The 26,204-nt window shown below is 36.4% G+C and overlaps 1 protein-coding gene across 1 annotated transcript in view; it reads left to right on the top strand.

Moving 5' to 3' along the window:
* Positions 1 to 26,204, top strand: part of Adamts6 (ADAM metallopeptidase with thrombospondin type 1 motif 6) — a 200,992-nt gene that overhangs the window by 138,069 nt on the left and 36,719 nt on the right. The window contains exons 18-19 of the mRNA XM_038323313.1: positions 15,225 to 15,388; positions 16,252 to 16,390. Coding sequence (XP_038179241.1) covers positions 15,225 to 15,388; positions 16,252 to 16,390 — 303 coding nt within the window. The remainder of the gene's footprint in view (positions 1 to 15,224; positions 15,389 to 16,251; positions 16,391 to 26,204) is intronic.

The raw sequence follows: 26,204 nt of genomic DNA, 5'->3' as shown, positions 1-26,204 counted from the left end.
TCACATAGACCTGCCTGCCTCTGCCTCTGCCTCCCGAGTGCTGTGATTAAAGGCATGTGCCACCACTGCCCAACTTGCTTACTTTTCTAAAGTAATATATTTTAATTTTGATGAGATCTAATTTATTAACTCTTATGATTTGCATTCATGTCTTATCTTAGAATTGTGTGTTGTAAGGTTGTAAACATTCTCCTCGGTATTCTTCAAGAGATAGTTGTAGTATATGTTGCTATATTCTGAACAAGAAGTGATAGTTTTAAGGGACTATGGATGTAGCTCAGAGGTAGAGTGGATGTTGACCATGCACTGGGCCCTCCTCTAAATCTCCATCACCAAAAAGCAAGAATAGCAAAACAAAAAAAATAAAATAAAACAAAAACAAAAAGCAAAACAGAGTAGTTTTCACTTTTAAATGAAACATATACCCCATTTCAATTAGTTTTTTTTCCCTCATTTTTTTATTAAAGATTTCCATCTCCTTCCCTCCTCCTCCCCCTTCCCTCCCCTCCCTTCCACCCATACCCCCACTCCACCCCTCTCCAAGACAAAGAGCCATCAGGGTTCCCTTCACTATGTTAAGTCCAAGGTCCTCCCAACTCCCCCTAAGTCCAGGAAGGTGATCAACCAAACTGACAAGGCTCACAGTGAGCCCGTCCATGCTGTAGAGTTCACGTTCATTGCCATTGTCCTTGGTTTCTCAGTCCTCCTCCACCGTCAGCCACATTCAGAGAGTCCGGTTTGGTCCCCTGTTCCATCAGTCCCATTTCCACTGGACTTGGTGGTCTCCCGTTAGATCTGTCCCACCGTCTCAATGGGTAAACGCACTCCTCACGGTCCTGGCTGCCTTGCTCATGATCTCCCTCCTTTTGCTCCTCATCGGGACCTTGGGAGCTCAGTCCGGTGCTCCTATGTGGGGCTCTGTCATTTTCTCCATACAATGCAAGGTGAAGGTTCTATGGTGATATGCAAGATATTCATAAGTATGGCAATAGGATCTGTACATTTCTGGCACCCTCTCCTCAGCTGCCCAAGGACCTAGCTGGGGGCGTCTTCCTGGACACCTGGGAACCCCTCTAGAGTCAAGTCTCTGCCAACCCTAGAATGGAGTACAGAAAGGTTTGAGATGCCATCTTTTTCCCATACAGATATTGAACTTCTGTAGCACCATTTGTTGAAAGCATGTCATTTTCCCTATTGGATTATGATACTGTCTTTGTTAGATTTCAACTGAACACATAGGTTATTTTTGTTGGCTATTTCTATTCCTGATTTTTGGTCTATGTGTCTATCCTTATACCAAAGCCATGCTGTATTGGATAGAGGAGAGTTTCAGTCAGGACTGAAATTCAAGGCATTAAATCTTCAAATATGTGCTTAGTTTTCAAAATTATTTTTGCTTTGCCACCTCAATTGTATAGAATTAATATCTTAAATGCATCTTATAGGTACCTATAAGATATACCTGTATGTTTATTTTAGCCTTTTAAAGATTTTACTTTCATTGTACCTTAGTGCATAGGTTTTGCATGTGTTTTGTGATATTTATTACTGTTCTTTTCTGAGAGATCAGTGATGGAATCAAATCTAGTCCTTGTACATGCAAGGCAAGTACTCTACCAGAAAACACATCCCCATCTTTTTATTTTTCTTCTATTCAATGATATTATAAATGATATTGATATTTTAAATTTTATTTTCCAATTTAAATTAATATTATTATGTAACTTGATTTTACTTTTATTATTTTTAATTATGTGTATGTGTGTGTCCATGTGTGGGTAGGTACATGCGAATATGAGTGCTTATAACATCAGATCCTCTGAAGGTAGAGTTACAGGTAGTTGTGAGCCAACCTACACAGGTGCTAGGAAGTGAGCTTAGGTTCTCTGTAGGAGTGGCCTTAGCCCTTAACTGTATCTTCCCAGCCTCCCAACTAATTTCTTTTTATACATCCCTTATATTTTGAGACCTAGTTACAATTATTTGTTAGTTTTAATAGAGCTTTAATAAATTTGTTTTCTGGGTTTTTTTGGTTGTTGGTTTTTTTTTTTACATATGTCACCATGTCAACCATGAAACAAGGCAGTTTCCCTTTTTATTTACAATCTTTATTACTGTTAGTCTTTTCTGTGTGGTACAAGGCTACATAGAAGTGAGGATGCCCGACATCACTTTATTAACTCAATCTTAAGAGAAAATGTTTAGTCTTTATCAAGTTAAGGATGCTCTGTTCTGAGGGTTTTACTTATGCATAGATATTGAAGTTCTCTGAATCTATTGATATGATTGTGTGGGATTTTCCACTATTAATATAATAAAGACATTGATTGCTTTTGGATTTTAAATCTACTTAGTATTCTCAGAACAAAATTATTACTTTATCGTAATGTGTTATCCTAATTATGTTGATGGAATTGATTTTCTAATATTTTTGAGGATATTTAAACTCATGTTCATAAAGAATATGAGTCTCTTGTCTTTTCTTGTGTTGTCTTTATTGATATAAACCTGACCCCATTACATGAGTTGAGAAACACTTCTTTCCTGACTATTTTCTCAATAAAACTGGGGGAAATGTTTTGATGTTAGGTTTTAACTGTAAAAGTTATTGCACTTCAGTTTTCTTTATAGAAAGTTTTTATTGAATAAAATGAGTTTATATAATTATAGTTTTCCAAATATTGGCATAATATTATACATATTATGCTCTATTATTCTTTAGAAGTCTGTAGGCATATAAACATCATTCCTTTCATTCTTTAGACTACTAACTTATATCTTTTCTTTCTCTTGATCATTCTAGTGAAGTATTTATTCATTTTATTGATCTTTTCAAAGAGCAGGATCATGGCTTAAATGCTTTTGCCTATTTTCCATGATAATCATTTTTATCCTTCTGTTTATTAGTGGTATTTTTATTTACTTTGTTTTAATTTGATATTTTTTGTAGCTTCTCAATATGAAACTGTAGATATGTGTGTGTGTGCATGGTTTTTGTCATTGAAGTTTGTTTTGTGGCTCAATACAAGTGCACTTGAGCAGAATGTATGCTGTAGTCTTCCTGAGTTCAGTATTCCATAAATTTAGTCAACTAGATTACAACAGTTGGATAGCTTTGTTCAATCATCTATATTTGTTTTTCTCTCTCTGTTTAAGTAGTTATTGCAAGAGTCTACTTCATTCATTTCTGTCCTTGCATTAATTATGTGTTTCAGTCTATTGATTTGATGTTTGGCTTGTTCTCACTTTTTCAAGACCCAAAGAGGTATTATGACATTTAATTTGAGATCTCTTAACTTGATTTCTTTGTGTAGACACTAAGCTTCCCTCTTTGTACCAAAGGTTTTGGTATGTTGTGTTTTCATTATCACCTGGTTCCAGAGATATTTTTGTTGTTGTTTCCTTCTTTATTTCTTCAATGATCTATTTGTTGCTCAATAGTGTGTTGTTTAATCTCCATGAGTTTCTGTTTGTCCATAATTCTTACTGTTGAATTGTAGTCTTAATCCACTGTAATTAAATAGAATAAAATGAATTATTCACTTGGTGAATTATTTCAAGAGTTCTATATTTGCTACAACTATTTTGTGTATAATATGTGATCTATTTTAGAGAAAGTTCTGTGGTCTGCTGAGAAGAACATGTATCATAAGTTTTTGAGTGGAGTATCTATAGATGTTTGTTGAGATTATTTGATTTAAGATACCATTTAATCCTAATATTTCTCTGTCTGGTGGGAGGACAGCACTGAGATGGTCTATCAGTTGGTGGAAGTGGGGTACAAAAGTTGCTATATTACTATTGTGACTAGGTTAATTTGTGTCTTTGTGTCTAGTAGTTTGTGTTTTATGAAGTTAAACTTACCTATGTTCAATTTATATATGTGTAGAATTGCAATATCCTCTTATTGGACTGATCCCACTGATGGTTGATATTGATTAGTTTGATAAGATCTAAAACCATCTAGGAAGTACATCTAGGAAGTACATACTTATGAAAGATTATCTTTATTAGGTTAGCCTCTGGCCATCCCCATGAGGGTTTATCTTCATTAGATTAACTGAGATGGGAAGAACTACCAAAAATTTAGGCAGTGCCATTGCACGAACTGGAATCCTTGACAGAGTAAAAAAAAGAAAAGAAAAGAAAGCCAGCTGAGCAGTCATACATCACCATCTGCTTCCTGACTAGGATATGGTGCAGCCAGTCATCTTGTGATCCTAACACATGGTTTCTCTTCCAAGATAAACTGTTTCCTAGAACCATGAGCCAAGATAAACCCTCCTTCACGTTTACTTCTTACCAGGTATTTTATCACCACACCAAGACAAGACTGATACAATTGGAATAAAGGGGTCTTCTTATTCTTTTTAGATTACTTTTGGTTTGAGGTTTATTTTGTCAGATCAGAATAGTGATACCTGCTATGTCTAATTTTATTTTTTGGAATATCTTTTTCCATTCTTTTACCCTAAACTAATATCTATCTTTGATGGTGGGTATGTTTCTTACAGGCAGAAAATAGATGATTCCTATTTTTTTAATCCAATCTTTTATTTTCTGCATTTTGACTGGGAAATTAAGACCTTTACTGTACAATGTTATTTAAAGGCGTGTATAATTCCTGCCATTCTGCTGACGCAGTGCTTGGTCCTTTCTTCCCTCCTTTTCTCAGCTGTTGTTTTAGCATCATTCACCCCTACCCTTTAGCCTCTTTGATATGCTTACCATTCTTTTCAGTCCAAAAATTACTTCCAGTATCTTCTGTTGGGTGGCTTAATGGTCATAAACTCCTATAGTTTTATCGTGGAATATTTTTCTTCTTCCCACATCATGACATATATTTTTGCCAAGTATCACAGTCTGTTTCACATTTGTAATTTTTCCAAATTTAAAATACATAACTCCAAGCCCTTCTTACTTTTAAAAGCTTCCATTAAGACACAGCTGTTTTTATGAGGCCTTTATCTACACGTAACATGGTGTTTCTCTCTTGTGACTTTCAGTACAATGTCATTTTTCTAGATATTTGGTGTTTGACTATGACATGCTTTGAGGAGTTTGTTTTTTGGAGCTATTTGGTGTTCTACATGCTTCTTATACCTAGATGGACTTCTTTTTATCCTAGATTTGGGAAATATTTTGCTCTGATTGGCTTGAAAATATTTTAGGTTTTTGATATGTAGTCTTTGATAAGTATTAGATCCCAGTTATTGGGTTTCTCTGCCAAAATAATAAGCCAAATCAAACTGAATTAATAAATCTAGATTTAATAAACAGTGAAGCAACTCTTGGGTGACTCTCGGGAAGATAGGAGAAAGAGCAGGAGAGCACATGGCAGACCTATGGGCCAGGCCTTAAATAGCCTCCTATTGGTGGTCTTGAGCTTGGCAGGGGAACTGTCAGATGGTAGGGCTTTCTTGAGGCTAAAGTCTGGAATGAGGAATGGGGCTGGACAGAGCTTCCCAACAGTTCTTCTTCTTCCAGGTCTCTAGTTCAAAGATTTGGTATTTTATGGTATCCCAAAGATCTTTGTGCTTTCCATTCATATACTTAAAACAAAAAAAGTATCAGAGTTCTTAACTGAATGTACCTGTTCCTCTACTTTGTCTTCAAATCTTGATAGCCTATTTTCCCTGTGTTCTGTTCTATTTATTGGTGAGGTTTCCACTGAACTTTTTATTTGATTTATTGATTTTTTTTCACCTCTAACATTTCAATTTAATTTTTCTTTTATATTTCACATTCTATTTTCATATTGGATGTTGGCTTCCTTTCTTCATTCAACTATTTTCTCATATTCTGATTTATTTCTTTGATCATGTTAATAGTCATTCTTTTGAATTTTTTTTTTTTTTTTTTGGAAATTTTATGTAGGTGTTTCTCATTTAGAGCCATTATCTTGTATTGATAGATTTGGAGGAAACAAGTTGTCTTGGTTTTGGTTGTTCCTGAATCCCACAATGTAAAGAAAGAACCATCTCCTAAAAGTTACCCTCTGACTCCCCCATGTGCAACGGCACACATGTGTAGGCAGTCACAGGCTCACACGCATACTAACGAGTAATTAAATTTTACTCAGGCCTTTTGTATCCTACATGTGTTTTGGTGTTGATACTTGTCCTTTGTGGTTTCTACCTATTGTATGGTGTGTGTGTGTGTGTGTGTGTGTGTGTGTGTGTGTGTGTGTGTGTGTGTGTATTTAGGATTAATCAAGTGTCTGGTATTTCATTTGTTATTTCATTGTATGTTTGGATAGTTATTAGCTTTTGTACTGTTCTAGTTATGGTTGCATGGAGTTTACAGAATACCCCTTTAACTTATCACATTACATTTTCAAATTATATCATGCTGTCTTGTTTGTAAAACACTCCTAGTAGTATACTTTTATTATCTCCTACTAGCTCATGTAATATTTTAAGTATACATATTTCCATATGTAATTAGATCTACAGTATTCTGTCAATATTTATATTTCACAATTGCTGAGTTGGGGACATCACTTAAGAGGCCCTGGGTTTGACTTCTAATACCAAAATAAATGAATTCTTTTCAAATTTTTAAATTAAAAAAATACCCATTTATTTGCTATTACTTGGCATACTTCCTTTCTTTGTATGATCTGAATTTCAGCTTGATTTAAGCTTCTGTGTTGATCTCATCCAGCTTCTTCTCATATATTTATAGTCTTTAAGAAAATATGTTTTACAGTCAAATAATTTCAAGACATTTTTTCTTGTGCTTTATGATAGTTATGAAATATCCATGTTGGAATGCCAATATTTCTTTTTTCTTTTAAATATTTTATTATATTAAAAATATTAAATTTGAATATATTTTGATCATGGTCTTCTCCTCACCCAAGTCCTTCCAGATCCTCCTCCTGCTCCCTGCCCATCTAACTTTTAGTTCTGTCTCAAAAAACGAACAAAAACCTGATACAGTAACAAAAACACCCACAACCAAGATAACAAAGTAAAACCACACCTTAAAAAACAAAACAAACAAATAAACAAAACCCCACCATGCTAATGCACACACACAAAAACTGTGGAGTCAATTATATGTTAGTTAGCTACATGAGGCTTGCCCTAGAATGGTTGATAAACTCAGTGTCATCTACTGGAGAAAAATTATTTTCTTTCTTTCAGCAGGTATAAGTGACAATTTAATTATTAACCTTTATCCTAATGGCTAGGTTTTCATTTATTTATTTGTTTTTTTAAAAAAACAAAATAAAATATAATAAGAGAAAATAAAAACTATCACATCAAAGTTAGACAAGATAAACCAGCAAAAGAGTCCAAGAGGAGGTGGAAGTCTTTAAATTTTTAAAATATATTTATACTGGCTGTTTTACTGATAATTAAATAATTTTCTTCTTTTTGTTGTTGTTGCTTGCAATATTATCTCATTATACAACTCTGACTGGACTAGCATGTGCAGTGTAGGTCAAGCTGGCCTCAGATTCAGAGAGATCTTCCTGACGTCTCTGCCTCCCCAGTGCTGGGACTGAAGGCATAACACCACTGCCAACTTTTTATTTTGTTTCCACAGTGTAACAAAGGTTGAGATTTTATTTTAAAATCTAAATAATATTTTAATTTTTTTTTTAATGAGACAGAAATTGTTTGAGGATGTAACTCAGTAAACAAGTCCTGAGCCCAATAGAGAAGAAGGGCAGGAGTGAGGTTGGAGGGAGGGGGCAGGAAGCAGAGAAAGGCAGAGACAGACAGACAGAGAATACTACCGGAAGCAACACCTAAAAATGAGGATCATAAAATTAAAAAAAATCAAAACCAAATATTGCTTAAATCTGGTTGAAACTGGGTAGGTGCAGCCCACCTGTAATCTGGGCCTGCAGCTCCTTGCAGGAGGACTGAGAGTGGAAGGTGAGCTCCTGAGACTATTAGAGAGGCAGAAGGGAGAGGGTGGGGTGGGGGGTCCAATTAGCCCTGGGGGAAGGTGAGTGAATCTTTTTTTTAATTTATTTATTTATTAAAATTTTCTACCTCCTCCTCTCTTCCCATTTCCCTCCCACTCCGCCCACACCTCCTCCCCCTTTCCTCTCCAGTCCTAAGAGAAGTCAGGGTGCCCTGCCCTGTGGGAAGTCCAAGGCCCTTCCTCCTCCCTCCTCCATCTAGGAAGGTGTGCATCCAAACAAACTAGGCTCCCAAAAGCCAGTACATGCAGTAGAATCAAAACCCAGTGCCATTATCATTAGCTTTTCACTCAGCCCTAATTGTCAGCCACATTCAGAGAGTCCGGTTTGATCACATGCTCATTCAGTCCCAGTCCAGCTGGCCTTGGTGGGCTTCCATTAGATCAGTCGCATCATCTCAGTGGGTGGACACACCCCTCGTGGTCCTGACTTCTTTGCTAATCATCTTCCTCCTTCTGCTCTTCTTCTGGACCTTGGGAGCTCAGTCCAGTGCTCCATTGTGGGTCTCTGTCTCTATCTTTCTGGCACGTCTGAAGGCCAGAAAGTGCTGACGTATTTGCTAGGGGATGGGAGGACAAAATGTTCTAGAGAGGCAGACTACACACCCTGGTCCTTTCAGTCCCTTTGTGCCCCTTCTTCAGTCAAGCTGACCTATTGATCACTAATTTATCTATAAGTTTTGTAGAGAGGTGCTAAAACACTGCTTTTGACATGTTTATTTTTGAACTTTACCTATTTTCTCTAATAGCTTTCTAAAAGGTATGCATATAATCTTTTCCTTTGTAAATTTTTAAAGAAACATCAACTTGAAAGCTTTGTTCATGCTGAACAAGTGCTCTGAACTAAGTGTCCTATGTGGATTATATAATTTCTGAGTCTCCAGTGATGCTTAGACACATTTCTCAGATTTTAATGTGACAAGAAAAAAGTCCTCTCATTTTTTTCTGGCACTGAGTAATTTAACTATATTTAATTTTAAATATTTATCAATTTGGCATTCATTCTTTTTCTTTTAACTTTTTTTTACATGAAGTTTGTATTTCATAAAATAAGCATTTAGAACAACAGTTCTCAACCTGTGGGTTGTGATCCCTTTGGGACTCATCTATCAGATATCCTACATATTAGATATTTACCTTACATTTCATAATAGTAACAAAATTACAATTATGAAGTAGTAACAAAAATAATTTTATGGTTGGGGAGGTTGCCACAACATAAGGAATTGTCTCAAAGGGTTGCAGCATTAAGAAGGTTGAGAACCACTGATCTAGAGTTATCAGTTGGCATCATTTAGTACATTCCAATCATTTTCAGACCCAGAAGAAAATCTGCAAGCATTAAGCATTCCCCTCCCCTTTTTCTTATTCCTGCAGTCCTTGTCACTACCTTGTCACTATGGATTTGTACCCACTCTAGGTATGTCATATAAAGGAAGTATAATACTTTTGAAGTCCACTACATTATAGTAGGCATCAATATTTCATTTTTATATCTGTATAATATTCTGTTACAAGTAGGTTTTGCATTCATCCATTGATAGATATTTAGATATTGTAACTAATGACGTAATACATACAAGCATTTGAGTATCTGCTTTAGATTGTTCCAGATAGCTACATAGAATGATTCTTAAGAATGAGATGTTAGTTCAGTACTTTTGCCTTAATCCTATTTCTTTTTTACATTTTCATTTCTAATTTATGTTGTCTTCTTTGTAATATTGTTCTAGTTTCATTCTGTTGCTACAACAAAAACCTTAATCAAAGAAACTTAGAGAAAGACTGGGTTTATTTGGCTTACATTACAGGTCACAGTCCATCATTGAGAGTACCAGGGCAGATTCAAATAGGAAACTAAAGCAGAAATCATGGAGTATGCTGCTTGCTGACTTCTCACTGATGCATGTATAACTAGCTCTCTTATACAGCCTAATCCTACCTGCTAGAAAATGGTGCTGCCCACAATGGACTGAACCCTCGTATATAAATTAAAAATAAAGACAATCTCCCACACATATGGTACCAGGATAAGCTGATCTAGGGAATCCCTATCTAGACTCCCTTCTCAAGTGACTCCAGGCTTTGTCAGGTTGGCAGTTTAAAGCTAAGTAGGATAGCCATTGAGCGGATATCTGTAGCTCAGATACAGGTCTCGCCAGCCAGTAAAACAGGTGAACTCTGGCAGAGACTCACTGCTGGACCAGAGGCCACACCGACCACCAGAACTACAGATGGGCAGCCCACCTGAGGAACTCCTATACTCTCTCAGTGCTTCCCACAAACACATACTATCCCCATCCCCCACTCCCTTCCACATCAATGCCCCCCACCCAACTTGGATGGAGATCCCCTACTGAACCAAGGGCCACCCTAGTTGCCAAAGTTCAGCCCCCAACTCAGACAGAGACTCCCTGCTGAACCAGAGGTCACACTGGCTGCCACAAATCCAGGCAATAAAGATCAGAGCTCCAAAGAGGAAAGAGAAACAAAGGAACAAAATGCCCATCTAACAAAGACAAACTCAGAAATCGGCACAGCAAACCCAAATATGTAGACACCAGTATAAGAAAGAACACAATCAACAATAGCTTGGGCAATGTATCACTACCACAACTCAGTTATCCTACTACAGCAAGCCCTGAATATTCCAACACAGCTGAAGCACAAGAAAACGACCTTAAAACCATCTTTATGAAGATGGTAGAGGTCCTTAAATAGGGAATGAAGAAATTTAGTAAAGCACAAACAATTGTAGGAAATGAAAGTTTCCCTCAAAGAAACACAGGAAAAACAAACACTTGGAGGATACAAATAAACACTTGAAGGAAATGAATAAACTGTTCCAGGACCTAAAAATGGAAATAGAAGCAAAAAAAAAAAAAAAAACACAAACAGAGGGAATTCTGGAAATGGAAAATCTGGATAAGCAAACAGGAACTATAGATGCAACTAATCCCAATGGAATACAAGAGATGGAAGAGAGAATCTCATGCATTGAAGATACACTAGAAAAAATAGATACACCACTCAAAGTAAATGGTAAGTCTAAAAAAAATCCTGACACCAAACATCCAGGAAATCTGGGGCACTATGGAAAAATCAAACCTAAAAATAATAGGAATAGAAGAAGGAGAAGTCACCCAGCTCAAAAACCCAGAGAATATATTTAACAACATCATAGGAAAAGCTTTCCCAACTTAAAGATGGACAAGCCTATAAAAGTACAAGAAGCTTATACAACACCAAATAGATTGGACCAGAAAATCCCCTTGCTGCACAAAAATCAAAACACTAAACATACAGAACAAAGAATATTAAAAGTGGCAAGGGAAAAATGTCAAGTAACATATAAAAGAAGACCTATTAAACTTCTGAACAGAGACTATAAAAGCCAGAAGGGCCTGGACAGATGTCTTGCAGACTCTAAAAGAACACAAATCTCAGCCCAGACTACTATACCCACCAAAACTTTCAGTTGTCATAGGTGGACAAAACAATGATGACAAAGTCAAATTTAATGTCTATCCACAAATCCAGCCCTATAAAGGTACTAGAAGAAACACTCCAATCCAAGGAGGTTAACTACACCAAAGAAAACACAGGACATATATAATCTCATACCAGCAAAACCAAAAAAATGGGGGAAACACACAAACTACCAACACCATCACCGACAACAAAATAACAGGAATTATCTTTCAATATCAATGGAACCAGTTCCCCAAAACACAGGCTAACAGAATGGATGTGAAAATAGGTTCCATCCTTCTGTTGCACAAAATAAACATACCTCAACATCAAAGATAAACATTATCTCAGAGAAAAGGATTGGAGAAAAATTTTCCAAGCAAATGAACCCAAGAATCAAGCTTGTGTAGTTATTCTAATATCTAAAAAGTAGACCTCAAACCAAAATTAATCAGAAGAGATAGAGGACACTTCATACTCATTAAAGGAAAATACCAAGATGATGTTTCAATTCTTAATATCTATGCCCAAACACAAGGGTATTCATATTTGTAAAAGAAACATTACTAAAGCTTAAATCACACGTTGAACCTCACACATTAAAAGTGGGAGACTTCAGTACCCTACTCTCACAAATGAAGAGGTCTTCCAGACAAAAACTAAACAGAAATACTGGATCTAACAGACATTAGAAGCCAAATGGACCTAACAAATATCTACAGAATATTTCAACCAAACACAAAAGAATACACATTCTTCTCAGCACTTCACAGAACATTCTCCAAAAGTGACCACATACCCAATTGGTCACAAAGCAAGTCTCAATAGATACAAGAAAATTGAAACAACCCTCTTATCCTATTAGATCATCATGGGTTAAAAACTGGATTTCCTTACAGAAACATTTCAATTTCATGAGGTCCCATTTATTTAGTATCTCTTTTAGTTCCTATGCTATTGGTGTTATGTTCAGGATGTTGTCCCCTGTTCCAATGCATTCAAGATCATTTCTCACTTTCTCTTCTGTCCAGTTTAGTGTAACTGAATTCATGTCGAGGTGTTTGATCCACTTGAACTTGAATTTTGTGCAAGGTGATAGATATGGATCTATTTGTATTCTACATGGTGACACCCAGACAGACAAGCACCATTTGTTGAGCATGCTTTCTTTTTTCCATTTTAAAATTTTTGCTTCTTTGTCAAAAGTCAGGTGTCTATAGGTGTGTGGATTTATGTCGGGGTCTTTGATTCAATTCCACTGATCCACCTGTATGTTTTTATGCCAATACCATGGGGTTTTAAATCTGTAGCTCTGCATTTATTTATTATATGGGATTGTTTTAGCTATCCTGGGTATTTTGTTTTTCTATATGAAATTGAGTATCGTTCTTTCAAGGTCTGTAAAGAATTGTGTTAGCATTTTAATGGGGATTGCATTTAATCTGTAAATTGCTTTTGGTAAGATTGCCTGCCATTTTTACTATTTTATTTTTACCAATCCATGAGCATGGGAGATCTTTTTATCTTCTGATACCTTCTTTAATTTCTTTCTTCAAAGATTTGAAGTTCTTGTCATAAAGGTCTTTCACTTGCATAGTTAGAGTTACATTAACATATTTTATATTATTTGAGGCTATTGTACAAAGTGTTGATTCTCTGATTTCTTTCTCTGCCTGTTTGTCATTTGTTTAATGGAGAGCTACTGATTTTCTTTGCATTTATCTTGTATCTAGCCACTTAACTAAAGATGTTTATCAGCTGTAGGAGTTCCCTGGTACAGTTTTTGAGGTTGCTTATGTATACTATCATATCATCTTTGGATAGTGATACTTTGACTTCTTCCTTTTCACCACAAGAAAACTCACAGAATCAACTATCTTGGGCTCTTAGGAAAGGAGAGAGGGGAAACTCTGGCTGGCTGTAATATATATATATATGTAATACAGAAGGTTTCAGAAGATGAAAAGATCTTCCATGATTATGGATTGGTAGTACTAACATTGTGAAAATGGCAATCTTACCAAAAGCAATCTACAGATTCAACACAATTCCTATCAAAATTCCAACACAATTCTTTACAGAACTTGAAAGACAATACTCAACTTCATATGAAAAAAACCAAAATACCCAGGATATCCAAAACAATCCTGCACAATAAAAGAACTTCTAGAGTTATCAACATCCCTGGTTTCAAGCTCTACCACAGAACTACAGTAGTAAAAACCACGTGGAATTCCCATGAGGGTATGTGCCCAGTTTTAGTGCATCTTGTAATGCCATGTTTGGTTGACATTCCTGGGAGGCTTGTTCATTTCTGAAGGGAAACAGAGGAGGAGTAGATCTAGAAGAGGCCTGGAAGGTGAGGAGGGAGGGGAAACTGTGGTCAGGATGTAATATATGAAAAATAAAAATATTTTAAAAATGTGTTTTTAAAAGTGAGATAGGACAAAAACAATTCTCTTACGACCTGGATCTATTTTCAAACTCTTTGGTTCTGTTATTCAGTTGTCTGTGCACCAGAACCACAAGTTTTCCCTCACCATGGCCTTTTAAGCACTCCTTTACTATTTAGAGTGTAAGTCTGCCCCTCACTTCTACCCTCATGCCAAACTCCTCTTTCACTTTTTCCTAATGCCCTTCTTATCCTCTCATATAAATGTTTCATTCATTTCCACCAATGACATTATGAATACTTAAGTAATTACCCTCTCAACATTCATATGAAAATTATTGCAGTTCTTTGGTTGACATTGTTTTATTATTATAAATTCTGTTCTTTGACAATTTCATACATGTATGTATATAACTCATCATTATTACTCTCTTTTCCCTACATACTTCCATCTTTATCAACTTCACCATTCCCTATCCTAGATTTATGACTTGTAGTTTTATTTATGAACATTTAGTGTAACCAGGGCCATCTGTGTGGTCATTGAATTGAAAGTATCCACTGGAGCCTGATGGAGTCACTAATGGGTAAACAACTAAAGGCAACAAGTTCCCTTCTTCTTAAGTGTATCTGTAGTGATGGATAGGGAGGCCTGAGGACCTCCCCATCCCTGCCTCACTGTTAATGACCCTGTTACTGTGCATAACTAGTACAGCCGCTGTAAATTCTTCTATTCCAATTTTAGAAACAGATGATATGGTGGCCCACGAACAACTGTAGACCAAGTGCTTAGGAGGCTAAGGCAGGAGGAGGCTTACAAGTATAAGACCAATGGGTTCTATAGAGAAACCTTGTCCCAAACATAAAGCAAGGGCATCCATAGCCTCAGTGGCTGCCCTTGCTTTGCTTTTGAGACAAGGTCTCACTCTGCACCCTAGAATGGCCTTAGGCCATAACCGCCCTCACACTTCTCATGTGCCTGGTGCCATCTCACGTGACCTGTGACTCCTTAGTCTCTCGGTGTCTCACTTTATGGTAGATGTAAGCATGTAGGGAGAAAAGGCCCTGCCTCTACTCCTCAGATCACCTGGCAGTCAACTTCTTCCTTCCCTGGGGACCCAAGATTTAGATATTATTCAAAGGTTTCTAAGTCCCCCTTTTCCTATGCATTTTTAATTTAAGACGGTGGGGTCCCAGATAGGAATATCTTCATAATAAAGTCAGTCACTGTTTGAGAGAAATAAAAGCAACCAAGGGAAAGAGAACCATATGAAGTGAAAAGGGGAAGAGAGGGAAGACGGCCTAGCATTGTCTCTGAATTAAATGACTGTTCACTATAAATTTACTGCAGTAGTTGATCCATAATATACTACTAAACGAAATTTAACATTTTTAAGTGGATTGTTATTCTCTTTTCCAGCTTTAAAATCTGAAGGGGATGATTACTATATTAATGGTGCCTGGACTATTGACTGGCCTAGGAAATTTGATGTTTCTGGGACAGCTTTCCACTACAAGAGACCAACAGATGAACCAGAATCCTTGGAAGCCCTAGGACCCACCTCTGAAAACCTCATTGTAATGGTAAATGTGTCTTTATCATTACATTTTCACTGTAATTTCCACATTGTGGGGTAGAAAAGGGACATGTTTGATCAGCTGTTTTGCAGGTGATGGAATTAGGGCAAAGGTAAGATGATTTTATCCCGAAAGTGTAGACACTGCAGAGTGAAGGCCATAGATCTCTTGCCAGGTGACTTTGATCTTTTCATAGTTTTTTGTTTGTTTGTTTGTTTGTTTGTTTTTTGTTTTTTGAGACAGGATTTCTCTGTGTAGCCCTGGCTGTCCTGGAACTAGCTCTGTAGACCAGGCTGGCCACCAACTCAGAGAGATCCGCCTGCCTCTGCCTCCCGAGTGCTGGGATTAAAGGTGTGTGCCACCACCACCCAGATTTTCATGTTTTCTTGAGCAAAAGTTTTATGACCAAGCAGTATAAATGAAAACAGTGATATACTACTCATGAACAGAAAAAAGAAAGATTTTTATTAAAACTCATGTGCTTTGAAGCTGTGTTGTAGGCCACTGAGATGCCTCATCAGATAAAGGCATTTGTCACCAAGCCTGAGTTCAATCCCCATGGTTCACATGACAGAAGGAGAGAACCAACCCTGACAAATTGCCCTCTGACCTCTGTACATGCTTCAAGGCACGTGCACACCCTCCCACCAATAAATAAACAAAATGAATAATTTTTTAAAGTTGTCAGGGGTTCAAGGTCAACCTGGACCACAGAGTGAGACTGTCAAAAAGCTAAAGTAAATAAACAAATATTCCAAATTTCCTGTAAGACATGCTCTATGGCATTTTCTTCTTCAGAAGAAATGATAAGTAGCTGAATAAAGGCTCATTGTATTTTAATTATCTTCACCAGTTGTTTTCAATGGCAGGTTCTACTCCAAGAACAGAATTTGGGAATTAGGTACAAGTTCAACGTTCCCATCACTCGTCCTGGCAGTGGAGATAATGAAGTTGGCTTTCTGTGGCATCATCAACCCTGGTCAGAGTGCTCAGCTACTTGTGCTGGAGGTAAGACACCCACTAGGCAGCCCACAGCTGGCAGTGTGGAAAGCAAAACCTACTCCGAGCTGTGTTTTTTGTTTGCTAAAAAAGCTAATTGGTAACATTTTTTGCAGGTTTGCTTCAAGCTGTAATTTAGCAAAAGAAACTTTGCTTAATTATATTACATTCTGTTTGTTTCAACCTCATGTAATTTACACAGATTTGTTGGTAAAATACATCTTGGCACAATGAGTATCTCTGCTGGTGCTTCTCCAAGACTATCTTGAAGGTGGGCTGTTTGCTTTTCATGAACACATTCTTGGTAAAGAACATCAAAAGTTTTAAATTAAAAACCAGCAAGAATCAGACGTCACAAGTGCAACTTGTAATGGGGCATGAGAATGTATGTGTGTTTGTGTGCTTGTGTTTGTACAATTGCGTGTTTCCCACAATCCCGTTCAAACTCCCTTCTCCAGCCATCAAAGTTAAGGGGCAGTATACTGGGATGCTGCATAAATTACTGGTGTCTGGATCTCTGGGCTAACAATGTTTAGTGACCCTATTATAATCCCTCAGCGAGGTAGATGTAGCTGGTAGGCAGTGGTTGGTGATGTGTTGGTTGTCCCATGTGCGTTTTTCATGGGTGCCTTTTCCCCACAATTTACTCTATTCCTAATCCTCCTCCCTCTAGTGGCCACCAATGCAATTCTTTACCTCTGGCTGGGAGAGCAGGACAGTTGGCTTCCTTCAAAGCCAACACCCTTGCTGCTTCATGGACTGGTGAGTAGAAGTGCTGTGCAAGCAGCATCTTCCTTCTCTCTGGAGACTAAATGCACCACCTCCACCACAAAGCTTTATTACAGTAGGCAAGAAGCAGACCCATCCTTCAAGGCCAGGGATGCCTGGAGTACCTCACCATCCCAAAACCCAAGTATACATTTAAAATGATAGCATTTAGAATGTTGAAATGGAGATAAATGACACATTTCCATTCTAAACTGTGTAGAAATATATGCATTCCACGGACCTTTGTCCATGTATCCATTGGCTCTCCAAATGCTTCAAGTATTTGAATAGGAAAAGAATATTTTCAGAAAAATGATTATCATATGATAAAATCCATATTTTTGAGTCATTAAAGTTAAAATCATTCATTACTATGACCCTACTTCCAATAGTAAAGACTACACAACATGAAAAGTCAAAAAATATGAATAATGCTCTATTAATATTCACTCATGTGGGGCTGGAGAGATGACTCAGTTGTTAAGAGCATGCCTGCTTTTTCTAAGTTCCTGAGTTCAATTCCCAACAACCATATGGAACCATCTGTAGTGAGATCTGGTGCTCTCTTCTGGCCTACAGGCATGCATGCAGGAAAAATACTGTATACACAATAAATATATCCTTTTGAAAGATTTCACTCATGTGAAATATCATAAAATATGGTTAAGTAGAACTTGCAATCTATTTTAAAAGTTCTCCTATTCCCACCCATTTTATATATGAGATGTCTGATGTCTCATAATGTTTTCAAAACTATAATGCATCACCACTTCTTTTAGTAAAATAAAATAACTAATACCATTGCAGATTATTCTCAACTAATTCACATTTTGTTCCCATAAGGGCCATTGCATTATATTTAATGTCATTTATATATAAATCTTTACTTGTGCTAATTAAATCATTTTTAGTTACTTTATGAATTAAATTAATCTTCCCCTTTGTACCAACCAACAAAAAAATCATTAAGATAGCATATATTTAAGTAGTATAAATAAATAAACTTATTAAGAGTAGAATAAAGGATGAGTCCAAATAATTTAAGGTTTAGGCTTTCTAATAATACCCTAATTCTGAGGTCAGCTGGCTTGGGGGACAAGAAGGCATAGTAGTATATTCAAGTACTCAATAGAATGCTGGATGGGGGCCCTGCTGCCTGTTCATGTGCTCTATTTGAGGTTGGTTTAGACACAATTTTGTCTGAGGCCAAGGAGAAATTAAATGAATTCCCAATGCTCTTTCAATCATATGATTCTCTTTGTTCAGAGAGCACATAGTCCAACAAAGGTGAAAGAGGCATGAAAATTTAGTTAGAAAGAAAATGATGAGTTTATTGAAGTAAAAAGTATAAAAAAATCTAAATGAGTTATTCTTTTCCATAACATTCATATTGAAAAATGGAAATGATTTGTGAATGAGGAAAAACCTAAATAAAAAGAAAAGCCCCTGGAAGAAGAGGTTTCTTTTCCATGGTATAAACTACTTTGATCTGGGGCTACCAATCTTATATTTGAAGTGGTTCTGGAACCCCAAACTCTGGTTGAGTGTGAGTGACTTTGAGCTTTTATGACATCATTGCTTTTGTTGAGAAGGAGGTCAGTGATTGGAAGTTGGCAGATGATGTGTGCAGAGCTGTCATTTGTCTTGGTCATCCAGTTGTAATCTGGGGACCAGCTGCCTCAGCATCAGTTAGGGATTTACTGAGAAGCTGACTAGGGGCCCTATTTCAGAACTTCAGAGAAACTGAATGGGGACTGTGTTTTCACAAGCACTCCAGGTGGTTCTGGTACCCACAAAAGATTTTGGATCACTGTTGCTTTCAGAGCAACTGAATCCTAGCAGTGTAGGGATATAAAGTTCAGGTCGTGGTCATTGAAGTCTGCATCTTTGAGAATTCATTTTGCTCCTAGTACAATATCTGATACATTCTAGGAAAATTGTAAGCACTTATAAACAGTAAGTGGTTATGAGCACCCATGAAACAATCAAACAATAATTTTAATAAAAGTCTATTTTCACTTCCTGTTGATGTGTAAAATCTCCTGATAAAAACAACTTAAGGAGGAAAGGACTTATTTAGTCACAATTCTAGTTTATAGTCCATCATTACACGGCAGCTCAAAGTCAAGACAGGAACTTGAAGCAACTAGTCACATTCCATCCACAGTCAAGAAAGAGCAGAGCACAGTGAATTAATGTATGTGTATATCCAGTGCTCTGTTTGTTTTCTCTATTCTTATACAATCCAATATCCCTTACCCAGAGAAGGGTGCCACCCACTGTTGGTGGATTTTCCCACTAATCAAGACAATCCCCCATAGACATGCCCACAGACCAACTAACTTAATCTAGACAGTTGTCACTGAGACTCCCCTTGCCAAGTGACTCTAGATTGGGTCAAGTTGACAACTAAAACTCAAGATCAAAAAAGTATGTACAGCTCTTCTCTCCCCTGTAGGAAACTGGATGTCCGAGGAGAGGCATTCTGTTGTAGATACCAGCTATCAAACTTCCTCCTTCTATATGTGACTTTATTTTTAATTCCAGATACTTTAAATAGTGGAAGCTTATGTTTGGAGGAAGTAAATTCCTTTAGAGCTCAGGAATGTTAACCAAAGAAGCCAGAGTCATCTACTATCACACCAAAAAGGAGTTTACACTTAAAGACCTTCTAGGAAAATATATTTCTACATACATTTCACTCAGAAAATGGGATAAGAACTAAAATTAGTTCTTAATTATGATGTTCTACTTTAATCTCACCAGGGAGATTTGTGGGAGCCTTAAAGCTCTCAAGATTTTAAATGAAAAAAGAGCAAGATCTCTCAAAGAACTTTTTTTGGAGTCTCACAAGACCCCTCTGTGTTGTTCATTATTGGTCCATATATCCTTTACTGACATCAATACCTTTGAACTATGAGTCAGGGAGGAAGAATGATAGTTTTCTATGATGAGATGTCTTAAGATAAGAAATTAAAAACTGTTTTTCTGTCGCTTAGCAGACCCGATGACACAACTAATATACAGGAAACATTGATGATGATTCATTCCAAGTGATGGCTGCTCTGAGTCAGGGAGGAAGTTCTTCCTTGGGCTGATTGGGAACATTAAGATGCTATGGGGTGTTGTCTTCAGGATAAATGTGACTATTAAGACAGCTGTGATTATTCAGTGAAAACCCCGTACATGAAAACTTTCCTACTTTCAGAAACCTTGGTATTTCTTCATGCCTTATCCAAACTATTATGTACTATGTAATTTAAATAAGTCCCCAATGTACTATACTATTGGATTAATGACCATAATCATGTGTTAATTGATAAAACTTGGCTTAATAATGAAAGTAATATTGTTTTATGATGCAAAACTCTAGAACCTGTTTTTGATTAGTACTTCACGCCATATAACATTTGCTCTGTGGCTTTTAAAGGTTACTTTATACTTACCCACTGGTTTTAGTTATTGCATACTTCCTCTTTGCTAATGCTTACCTAGATGTGTTGTTGTCAAAGCTTAGCAAACATCAGAACTACAGGAGGGTGTCTTAAAGCAAGGCTTGTGGCTCTGCCTCCAGTTCCTGACTTGGGAGCACAGGTCTTGATAGTTTAGGAGCCTCACTCCAATAACTGGGCTAGATGCAAATGCCTAGTAACTCTACATGATAATATCTATTTGATTTCATTACAAATGACTCTGTGGCTTGGCTGATTAATAACAGATGAATGATGTATAGTTTATAAAACATATTCTACTGCCTGGTATCCTTCAATCATCCTCAACAGTCATACAAAATAACCTTTGCTATAATGATTTTTATTATATAAATAGACTTCAAGTTAAATCATTTTTTAATATGAGGTACAGCAGCTGAGTCTAGTAATACTTTAACACATTTTTCTCCAATAATAACAGTTGGTTACTTTGAACAAAGTTTTTTCACCACTTAGCACCTCTATAGAGAAACTTGCTATGTATCCACCAAAAGTATTTCCTTCATCAGCTTCAAAGTTTGTTCAGAAATGTTGCCCAGAACGATGGCTCTTAACTTTGATACAGGTTGGAAAGAAAAAGCTCTAAATGTTCCTGAGATCTTGATACTTGGGCCCCCCCCCCCCAACACTTCTGTCTTTTAGAAATTGTTAGAGATTTAGTCTGAACATCAGATTTTTAAAAGACCCCTTGGCAATTCTAAGGTGTGATCCATATTTTTAAAATTATGGTTTTGTTGTGGATTAAAAATTTTAGTCCTGGCTGGGCAGTGGTGGCGCATGCCTTTAATCCCAGCCTTGGGGAGGCAGAGACAGGTGAGTTTAAGGGCAGCCTGGCCTACAAAGCAAGTTTCAGGACAGCAAGAACCAAACAGTGAAACCCTTTATTGAAAAACAGACAAAAAGTTTTAGTCCTAAAAACACTAACATCTTTTGTTAATTGGATGTGAAATAATGCAAAAGTTGATGAGATTCAGAAATGTGAATTTGGGTTGAAAAGTAAAGAGCAACATCACTGAATTGAGTGGAAAAAGTGGTAAAATGGCAATCTGTGATTTTTTTTTTTTTTGTGGCTACTGGACATGCCATACGGAGTATATTTAGATCTCAGTTCATTTACTTTTTCTTTTTACCTGATGGATTATTCATCATATCTAGTTACTACTTTTGAAACTAACTGCAATTGTGCTAAATAGTTTTCAGAGATTTTCATGTTAATTTCACTTTTCTGTGGTACTTATTAAACTAAAATGAATATAAGCAGAGGATCCCTAATCCAAGGTGATCGCCAGAATTCCCAATTTTAGAGCATTTTGGATATCAGACTTTTCAGATTAGGGATGCTCAACCAGTAAGCTCTATGCCAATATTCTAAAGTTTAATATGAATTGGAAATGCTTCTGGTCTTCAGCAATTTGAATAAGATATGCTCATTTTATAAATGGCTGTTACAGTCAACCCACTTAAGCTGCAAGTCAGAATGTAAGAAGCACACAACCCCCGCCCTAACAGCATGATGAAAACTCCGGCTCTTCTTTTCTCTTGTAGGTCTAATCAGGAAGGAACCCCTCTACTGTATTAGAAGATTATTTCTTAGGGAATGGATTTTTGCATAATGCAGCAATATTCATGATAACACTTCTGTCTTTCAATTTTCTACTATTTAAACCATCCATTTTCTATCTTAACAACTTACCCAGCCTCTTCTCTGATTTCATATAGATCTTGAACTTTTAGAGTAAATCCTCCCAAGACTAGTAACTAAGACTTTTAGCATTATGTTTAATGTTGACCTGTTTTGCTACCAAAGTTCTTCATTAACAGTGCATAGAAAAGACAAAATACCTATAATATTGAATATTTGTTATAGTTTTGCAGTTACACTTAAAATACACTACTTGTCACTCATTGGTGTTATAACTGTCCTGATATTTTGTCCACATTGTCTTTCCCACCCCCAGGATTCTTTTCTTTCTCTTTGTGAAGTAAAAGAATTGCATACCAAAGAACTCAAGTTTCTTATAGTGTCTCTTAGAGTGGCCTCACCCTGCTGAATATTGCTTTGCAGCTCAAAAGGAAGATGGGTTAAAGCTATACTTAGATTGAGGAAGAAGAAGGAGGCATAGTCATTTCAGGAAACCTTATTTTTTATTCAGAGATCAAATAACACAGTTTTGTTTTGTTTTTAAGATATAGAGAAATGATCCATCAGTTGAGTGCACTTGCTGCTCTTGCAGAGGACTCAAGTCCTGTTCCCAACACCCACATCATAAATGCCTGTAACTCCAATACTCAGAGACCTAATACCCTCTTCTGAACTCTGCGGGCACTGCACACATGTGGTGCACATATATACACTCAGGAACATACACATAAAATGAAATGTCTTTTCAAATATATACTACAAACGTATTAGCATTTCTGATCAGATGTCAGTGACTATTTAAAATGTTATCATTGTTTTTCCTTTATACTTACAAAGTCTATTTCATTGTTACTTCATGTTTGGTACATCTTTAATGCTTTTCCTTCCCTGATGTCATTGTAAATTGACTGGTTTTTGTTGTTGTTTGTTTGCAGTGCTAGGCAAGTTTGTGTCCATGAGCTGTGTCCCAACCCAACAAGCCTATTTGTTTGTGTGCATGTATGTCCGTGTGTGTGTGTGTGTGTGTGTGTGTGTGTGAGAAGGGGGGGAATGGAGAGAGGGAGGGAAAAGACAGGGAGGGAGGGAGAGAGAGAGAGAATGAACTGAATATAAACATAAAGGTTGCTTTACATATTTCTTCTGTCCAGGTAGGAAAATTCTATTTTTAACTTTACTGAATACATCTTTACCTGATTCATTTGGACTTTTATACATATTGAAACTGCTTTCTGCTTTCTCTTCTGAGCTTTGGAAGATGGTTTCCAAAGACACTATGGCGTGCTCATAAGGTGCTACAAAATAATGCACTTCTCAACGGAAATATGGTGACATTGGTTCTATTCAATGCAAATTGTTGTCGTTAAAATATTTGATCCTTAATAAGCAAAACTTAGATTTTCTTTTTATCCTGCTTAGGGGGTGCTTTAAAAATGATTGAAAACTAAAAGGTTGCATGAAAAAGTCTGAGAAATCCTGCTTATTTGAATGTGTCACTAAGACTGTGAGAAAAAAATCACGCTACTCCTTTTTTTGACTTTCTTCTAAGAGGAAAAATGCATATAAGCACAATTTAGTGCCCTAGTGATCTTCAGTATTTAAAGATGGAAAATGCTTTGCTCCTCCAAATTGGGGACTAGAGCTTTTGAATGATATGTAAACTTATCTTATTTGTTATTGTTCCTGAGTTTGTCTTTCCTCAGTTCAGTCTAAGACTGTGCATGCTTAAAGCACAAGGCAAAAGGAAGGAAGACAGGAAAGAAAGGATGTATTTCAAATGGCCTCTGACAGCAACTTCTTGGTAACTTAACAAGTTTATGTAATAATCTATAATAATACATTTATTAATAACATAATTTTCAAATTATCTTAAAGAATTTGTCATACAGTTTATCTTAACCTTTGAAACATTAGATTTTTTTCATTTCTCTGGTGATATCTTTTGATGTAATATGTTTTAATATTTACAATAATGATACAATACAAACATAATGTGAACTTAAATTGTAGTAAGTCCATTTTGAAATGGCATTTTAAATTATTTTTAAAATAATTACTAGAAAGATGTAATGTTGAACCAAGCCTAGTGGTCGTGCCTATAATTCCTGCACTTGGGAAATCAAGACAGAGATTAGTGAGTTAAAAGCTAGACATAGAAAGTTTGAGTCCAACATGGGCTTCATTTAGAAACTCTAGTTCAAATAAGAGAGGGAGAAGGAGAGAAAGGAGAAGAGGAAGAGAGAAGTATAATACAATCTTTAGGCCAGAACTAATACTCAACTAAAAGGAAACATTCACAAAATACCAGACAATGTGGAAAAAAATGTTTTACATTCTTACAAATGTCCATTTAATTTCTTTGCCAGTTCTAAAATGTCTTTCTAACATATTTAACATTACTAAGAGGTCAGTTCTTATAAGTAACTGTTGTAGGGCTTGACTTTTATAATAACTAACACTTTTAGGCATACACTATAACTTTGATGGAAAGTCAAAATAGGTAGGTACCAATCTGGAACAGAAAACAATAGGTTGAGGGTTGCTGTTGGTGGTGGTGTTTTTTTTGTTGGGGGAATAAAATAGTTTTATTATTTTTAAATTAAAAACTTTAGCTATTCTATCCTTTTTATAGTTCATGTATGGATGTTTTGTGCATGCAGTGGCCAAAGATGCCAGTAGAGTGTGTTGTATCCTCTGGGTCTGGAATTGCATAAGGTTGTGAGCCATCATGTGGACTCTGGGAACTAAAACTAGGTCCCCTAGAAGAACAAACAGTGAGTGACCTTAGCCACTGAGCCATCTTTCCATCCCTTATTTTAACTTTAGCTTTTTTTATTATTTGAGATTAAGTGTGAAACAGAAAAGACTGATTCTTATAATTAAACCAGCATAGCTTTTCATAGCAAATAAAAGGTTACAGGTGAAACTGTAGATGAATAGTTAATCACTTTACATAATACCATGAGTTATAGAATTTGAACAAGTCCCTGGAAAAATGATTTTTCTTTTTCTTTTCTTTTTTGATGTAAGGTTGTACAGTGTACTATTGATTGACTCTGGGATTTTCCAAATTTTATTTCTGTGTATAGAAATAATAACTTAGACATAAACTTAGTCACTCTGATCCTTCTAAGAGCACAAACTCCTGGAGCAAAGTATCTTCAGTTAAGATAAAGTTAAGAAAAGACTAAAAAGTCTCCAATCTTCTCCTTGTTCTGGAAAAGTGAGCTACTTAGAAGACTGGACAAAAGCCTCTCACTGATTGACCTTGGTATTTCCATATTGATTAGACTAAACAAAAGCCTGTCAATTAATGACCATGCCACTTCCATATTGATTCTCCCAACATTGCAATGTTGAGAAGGAAGAATGACTTTCAGTGCATTGGGATTAGTTGGATCAGGCCCCACAGCAGGGTGTCTGAATATCCCAGCTCCTGAGAGTCTTGGCTCTGGAGCCATAAACTTCAATGATTTAGTAAATACTGTCTTTACTAACATGAAGAGAGCTTGATGCCTATGATTCACTAAAAGTTGTCATAAAACTGAAAACAAATTAGAGTACATTTCTGGTGTATTGGTGATCAGTACGAGGCAGACTGTGTTTCATTTCCCAAAAATTCTGTTCAAAATAGCATTTTTTTAAGATTTGAGAGATGGCTCAGCCATTAAAGGCAAACCTGACAATGGAAGACAAAATAGCAGTTTTAGCAATCATAACATGTGTCCCTACAAGGAAGTAGAAATAAACTATTTTTGGAAAAATAAATCCTTCTTTCTTGTTCTTCTTTTCTGAGAACTTGAAGAATATGAGGATTTTAACTTAAAAACTACTCAACTTGCTTATAATTATATCTTTACTTTAAATCAAATCTGAAGTATTTACTCTTTGATCCCAAGAAAGGGATTCACATATGATATTTTAA

The sequence above is a fragment of the Arvicola amphibius genome, chromosome 3 (assembly GCF_903992535.2).
Source record: "Arvicola amphibius chromosome 3, mArvAmp1.2, whole genome shotgun sequence".
NCBI lineage: Eukaryota > Metazoa > Chordata > Mammalia > Rodentia > Cricetidae > Arvicola > Arvicola amphibius.
The sequence above is the reverse complement of the archived record's forward strand: the minus strand, read 5'-3'. Positions and strand labels throughout refer to the sequence as shown.